At 35.4% G+C, this 7,175-nt stretch overlaps 1 protein-coding gene across 1 annotated transcript; it reads left to right on the plus strand.

Moving 5' to 3' along the window:
- Window positions 1-1,493: 1,493 nt before the first annotated feature.
- On the plus strand, window positions 1,494-6,774 carry ndufs7 (NADH:ubiquinone oxidoreductase core subunit S7). The gene is made up of 8 exons (XM_081357880.1): window positions 1,494-1,545; window positions 2,221-2,257; window positions 2,561-2,629; window positions 2,745-2,862; window positions 4,170-4,349; window positions 4,490-4,536; window positions 4,648-4,736; window positions 6,532-6,774. Exons 1-8 carry the CDS (start codon window positions 1,530-1,532, stop codon window positions 6,627-6,629), a joined length of 654 nt encoding a protein of 217 aa, XP_081214006.1. The 5' UTR covers window positions 1,494-1,529; the 3' UTR covers window positions 6,630-6,774.
- The last annotated feature ends 401 nt before the right edge of the window (window positions 6,775-7,175 follow it).

Genomic DNA, 7,175 nt, shown 5'->3' on the forward strand with positions numbered 1-7,175 from the left:
ACCGTCACATCTGATGTTCTGTTAGCAAAAAAAAAAAGCAGTGATTTCTGAAACTCGTGTAATTCTTTATGAGGTCTGGATGGTTCTTCTCCAAAACATCATAGATGTCACAACATGACTAGACCATCTTATGTTGGACGTAATGGACGTCTCTTTTCTTGCATGTTAAAGGATTGCTGTGCAAACACAAACCACTGATACTGTAAATGCATGGCAACATATCTGTTCCCAAACCCTCAGGTTTGACGTTGGTAGGAAATGATTCTCTCTAATGTATATATTTTTTATTAAATTGATTTTTAGCTTGTCCCTCAATTTATTGTCCACCCTGTAATTTTGTATTACTTTCCCTTTAAATGAAAGTAGGAAAAGTTAAATGACATAATATCATAATGCAGTCATCACTTATTTGGCGGGGAAACAACTTGGCGTGAGTGAGATCCTTGATTATTTTAACTGTCTATTTTTACCAGTTTTGTCTTTCAAATTGGATGTGGTCAACCTTAGTACGTCTACCCTGTTAAGGGAAATATAAAAAAAAGTTTAAAAAAAATGACAGTTTTAAATACCATGCCATTCTTCATTTAATAAACTTACTATGTTAGCTTCTTTTTGCTCAGACATGGTGCAGTAGCTGATTTAAGGTCAGAATATCCACACTGTTAAATCAGAGGACCTAACAGAGTGGACACTGAGAGTTTACATAGTGATTGTTAAAGTAATTGTAGTGCATTTAAAGTTCGTTGGCAATGTTTTACATATTGTTTCCCATTTAAATCCAGTTCAAAATAAAGTAAAATGGTAACTGGTTGAGAGATAGGAAGTCATACATCCAGGACTTGTCCACCCTGTTATAGGTTTGTCGACCCTGTTAAGCAGGGGTTTTTGCAATAATTCCATAAAATCAGCACACACACACACACAAAAACAAAACAAAAAAACGTTCTAATAATTCGGTGACGATAAAATTTCAATAATGAGTATCGATAATGTACAAACAAACTATATCTGTCCCAAACAGGGAGGACATTTTTGATCTTCCATTTCATTTATTTTGTTTAATAAATGGTGAAATTTATTTACTCAAACTTGACCAGAATGTTTTTTTCACCCCTATCATGACTGCACAAACATTTATTTTAGGAACTGAGTTTTGTACTGAGTTTGATAACGGATTTTCTGCATTTTATGACGAACAAAAGGCAGAATACCAGGAATGACCCAAATACAATAAAAATGGCATATATAGTCTACTTACAGATTTATAAACTAATAGCAAGCCATTCCTGTTGCACTTTTTAAGGGCTATTTGTTAGTATATTTGGCCCACAATGTTGGCCTATTTTTATTATTTTTTTGTTATGGGCTACATTATTTAATTACAGTTGAATAATTTAATTGAATAATATGGTACTATAGTGCAGTGATAGTACAGTGCTATAATTTATTTATTTATTTGGTTTAAAATAAGAGTTCGTTTGACACAGGGCGGAAGTCGCGTAACCATCGGAAGTGGATGTTATGCAAAGATGGCGGCGTTGATGGGTGAGTAAACGAGCTGGGCTCTAGACGATTTTAAGCCTCTGCATAACGCAGTATTGCTATTATGCTTCATGTAGATTGAGTGCATTAGGTGTAACTAAATTACAGCGCATCTTCAGTTGGTAAATGAATTCTGTCGTGCTATGAAGGACTTTACTCGCTGAGTGACCTTGTTACTCAACATGTCTTGATCAGAGACTTACCAAATACAGACTCACATTATTTACAGATCAAAGTTAGGAAAGATAATGTTATATTACTTTCAGAATAATAAAATCAAAAATACCCTTTGGTCAGGCGATATGCAGTGATTAACAGAAATCACTGTCACAAAGTTTATACTTATTATAAATAATGTTCAAGTATTAAATAATTGAAATATTTTGACGTTAAAAAAATCTTTACCCACATAGTGAGCAGTGTTTTAGCCACTGTATTTCTATTTATTTGTTTGTTTGTGTTGTTGTTATTTTTATTTTTATTATTTGCTGGTATGTGCAAGTTTGTTTATGCCGTTTTCTTGAGATTCAACTCTACAAGACTGACAGATGTTATATATATATATATATATATATATATATATATATATATATATATATATATATAACTGAACCAGATCAATTTCTGTGCTGAAGGTATAGCAAATAATGTGACTTTAGTAACGTGTTTTTATTTCAGTTTCCCGCCTCCCCGCCCTTGGCTCCTTTAATCTAAGGTAAGTTTTGATTTGTATTTAAAGATTTTTTTTAAACTCTGTCTATTAGATCTTATGTGTGTTTATGATTGCTCTACATTACCTGGTAACTTTGATTTGAAAGAAGATAAAGATTAAAATGAGGGTTTGACAGGTGTTCTGCAGATAAACCTCAATCTTTATGGATGGCAATAACAATATTTTTGAAATAACATGCTACCTTTGAATATTAAGTCTATAATGTTTATCGTTTTATATAAATATATTACAAATTGTATACAAATGTTGTTACAGCTTTTTTTTCTTGATGTTGTGTTGATGTAGGGCCATTTCATCGTTTGCTGTTCATAAAAAGGTTCCTCTGACAGACAAAAAGGATGAAAACTCCTCAAGGTGTGAAATGAATGGTTTTGTTATAGTTGTATGTCACCCATCCTGGGCAATTATGAAATAACTATTGCATTGAGTAGTTGTTGTCATTATTAACTGAGCACACCTTTCTTTCCAGTCTGGTCCCGTTCAGAGAGAAAAGCACAGCTCTGGCTCCAAAACCAGCTTCAGCGGTCAGCAGTAAGGGGGAATACGTCATCACCAAGCTGGATGACCTGGTCAACTGGGCACGCAGAGTACGTAAATCTTTACACATTTACAAAATGTTCTTGAATGTCCCTTATGCTCACAAAGGCTGCATTTATTTGATCAAATATGAAGTAAAAAAGTAATATTGTGAAATAGTAGTGTTTTCTGTAATATGCTATATATTTGATGGCAAGGCTAAATTTTTTAGCATCATTACTCGTGTCTTCAGTGTCACATGATCCTTCAGAAATCATTCAAAAATGGTGATTTTGTGCTCAAGAAACTTATTCTGTTAAAAACGGTTATTCTGCTTAAAGGTGAAGTATGTCAGATTTTTTTGTTCAAATCCAGCCTCCTAACCCAGTTTATATTTCATTCATTGACTTCTAGCCAGTCAGCAGTTAAAGTCTAATCCATTTATTGACTGCTGTTTGCAAATATTTGACATACTTTAATAGTTTTTCTACCTGTTTGGGTAGAACATTTTGTCATTTGCTAATTTTCTTTTACTGTATTTGACAAGTTTCGATCAGTTTTCCTGTTGTATTAATTCATTTTTATAATTTTATTTTGTCATCATTATTTAGTTTTAAGGAGGTAAATGGACCTTATACACCTCGGTTGTCATGACAATAGAATTATATCACATTCTTTTGGCAGTGAATGATTTGGGTGGGTTTTTTAAATCATCGACACTGCCAGAGGGGTTTTAGTCGGGACTGATGCATTATAAGGGAAAAGACCAAAATTCACTAAATTTAGACCTTCAAAGATTAAACGGGTCATAAACACGCCAAAGGGAAGGGGGGATTGCGAAGCTACGCACTGCAATGGACACTTCAATACCATACAGCATCATTATGCACCCATTCAGAAAGACAAATGAATCAGTTTGTAATGTTTACTTTGACGTAGTCAGTCAAAGCCTGAAACAGTTGTGGTGCGTCATGCTCCCGGTGCAGATACGTTGCATGGGTTTATTATAAGCGAGACAATCACATTTGCTCTACACAGTGTGATAGCTGACTCAATTGCTTACTCATGACACTTCTTAAAAGTATTCCTAATATGTTAGACCTTTAATTGAGAGTAACCTACTTTTACCTTTTGAGCCACGTCTTTACCAGCACCCAGAGCTGTGTTTGTGATTCTCAGCACGACACGCGAAAGGGGTTCTTGCAAGGTTGTTTGAAAATATGCTTTATTTTGCAATTTTGCACCAGGTGGCACTGGTGTTGCAGAAACGATGTACTTCAACTTTTTTTTTTTATTACTTTAGTTTTAAAGTACACAAATGATTCCCTTTCTGAAGCAGTTAAATGAACATCTCATAAAATTTCTGTTTGTATTTTAGAGCTCCCTATGGCCCATGACCTTTGGCCTGGCGTGTTGTGCTGTGGAGATGATGCACATGGCCGCCCCGCGTTATGACATGGATCGGTTTGGTGTCGTGTTCAGAGCCAGTCCCAGACAGGCTGATGTCATGATAGTTGCAGGGACACTTACCAATAAAATGGCCCCTGCATTGCGGAAGGTATTTGCACCATAATAATTTGAATTAACATCTATTGCCTATATTCAATATATTTTGGCGACTAGGTTTAATTTTCTTTTTATGCTTAGGTGTAATGACTGTTCTGCTTCTGTAACTTTTGAATGTCTCGCTGGTAACAGGTGTATGATCAAATGCCAGAGCCCAGATACGTCATTTCCATGGGAAGGTAATATAGCAGTTCTTTCATTACCTACATCATAAATGAGTCAAAAAGACAGTTTTTTCATATTATGGTATTTTTTTTTACTAAATCTGATTTGTTTCTTTCTTGCGTTAGCTGTGCTAACGGTGGTGGCTACTATCACTACTCTTATTCCGTGGTCCGAGGTTGTGATCGCATCGTTCCAGTGGACATCTACGTCCCAGGTGTGTTTCATTTAAAGGAGTCATACGATGCTATTTTAAAAGTTCATTATTTTGTTTATTGGGTGTAATAGAATAGGTTCAAATGCTTTAATGCTCAAAAAACATTATTTTTCACATACTGTACACAATTTCTCAATTAAATTTAGAGTACTCGTTTACAATTTACGAGTAACCAACAAAATATCGGCAGTGGCACATTCCACTGACAAGAATCCATGTATCGCATTATCAGAATATGGTATTTAAAAACCATACTATAGCATATTGTGAATTCACAAAGTCTGTGATTCTATTAAAGAAATCTACGCCCTGTGAGTTTATAATATTTATTTACATGCGCGAAGGATACGAAGCGATTCCGTTCTGCTCCACATGAACTGTTATCATTTACAGCTGTGCATATGCTGTGAGTTTGGGTTGCTTTTGACACTCATCTGGGAACTCAATGTGCGCCATTTCATCATATTTGTTATGTAGATCATTTATAAACCTATGCCAACACAGGAGAATACGTCAGTATTCTCCGAAATCAGCTGTTCATCGTGATTTCAAAATAAAAGTTTAAACCCCCGCTCTGAGTTTGCATGTTTTGATGTCTAGTTGTCCACATGTTCTCGTTCAAGAAATTAGTGAATTTTTTATTTTTAATAATGAAAACGTGTGTGAAATGTGTTGTGAATTGAAATATTCACAGCTTAAATATACAACCATGTTGAATTTCAGCCCATAAAAATGCAAGCATGGTTAATGCAATGCATATTTTTTCAAGTAGTGCAATTCAACAAGCTTTTTTTTTTTTTCAAAAGCATTTGTTATTATTTTACTTCCATACTCTTGTCTCCTTCCCTGCATACCGGCAAGCTGAAAGAGTTAGCATTAGCCATTTTGGCTAAAGATTGCAGGCTTGCCTTCCAATGGCTTTGGCATAGTTTGCTCTGATTGGCCAGCTGACCCAATGCATTGTGATTGGCTAAACACCTCAAACGTGTAACACCCCTTACCATAATCGTGAGCTTCAGCTTCCAAGGCTTCTAAAGCAATTGTAAACACAGTTAATAACGTTGTTGGTGATACCGTATCAGTTCAAGCCAACATCAGATGCTGAAAATGTGCATAATCAAGCAGATTGACCAGATCCAATTTTGCAAGCACGACTTGAGTAATGTTTATTTAGTAATTCTCCCACCTTTCAGATATGATGTTATAATGGTTTAATTTGTCTTCTTCACTGTAACAACTTTAAGTCATGAGGTGACAACATTAAAATACAGTTTAAAAACAGAATGAAGTGTATATTTAGGCGTGTATAGCCAGCGTTCTTCAGGTTCCAGATTCAGGAAGCTTTCCTCTGTAAAAACAGCGTTATAAATAAATCTTAACCACAGATTCCTAATTTCATCCGTGTTTGAATGGCCAAACAAAGGGGTTTTGCTTTCGCATCCACACAGCATCGCCGCAATTCACTGAAGCCCCACTCTTTGCATATGCCTTTGGGCAGGCATTATGCTAATATTGCACATTGTGCCGTGGACGTTTGAGGAAGCAATATGTAGACTTGATCGAGGCGTTTTAGGCAGGTCTGGATCAGTGTTCTCTGTTAGATACTGTAGAATAAATCCCTTTTTATGGGACACTATGAGCTTTGTAACTTTGCAGATCTTGCACAAACAGATACATTACACACTACATAAACCACTTTAAAATTCTGAAAGATGATCAACCTGTAGCCTTTATCAGAATTTTCTGATAATAAAATGATGTCAACATGTAGTAATGTGTCTGTCTGTCCTACCAGGTTGTCCTCCCACAGCAGAGGCTCTGCTTTATGGGACACTGCAGTTACAGAAGAAGATCAAGCGAGAAAAGAAACTGAGAATTTGGTATCGCAAGTGAGGTGTGATTGTGTTTGTGTGTCTGTTCTGAAATGTTTATTTAACACTGGTCATTTGTTGCTCAGAAGGCTGATTTCTCAGGAGCTGCTCTGGTTTGAGCGAAGCTCCTCCTCTTTGTAGCTACAATAAAAGACTTTCTGCTTCTACGCTGAGTGCATTGAGTTCTGTTTGATGCAGATTGTATTTTTTGTATTTTGTCATTGTGGTACAGTAGTTATCGTTGTCTATTCTGAAAAGACTTGCTCTACAAATAATCATTCAGGTCAAACTTTTTATAATAAGCTCGGACACTCCTCATTCATATAAATCAAGCCCAATGAAACCCACATGTACCATTACTTTTTTTTTAGGGGTAACACTTTACTCAAGTATATTACAGATATTTACTGTAGTAATGACAGTAAATTATGAATAATAACATGCAACTAACCCTCTAGTAATGCTGTTAATTAACATTACTCATTATTTAATTGTATAGTAATTGTAAGTGGAACCTTTCTGCATTGTTTTTAGCACATTTCCCCCAAATTCTTATTGTCATTTTAAA

The sequence above is a fragment of the Scardinius erythrophthalmus genome (genome assembly GCF_964197995.2).
Source record: "Scardinius erythrophthalmus genome assembly, chromosome: 25".
NCBI classification, from domain to species: domain Eukaryota; kingdom Metazoa; phylum Chordata; class Actinopteri; order Cypriniformes; family Leuciscidae; genus Scardinius; species Scardinius erythrophthalmus.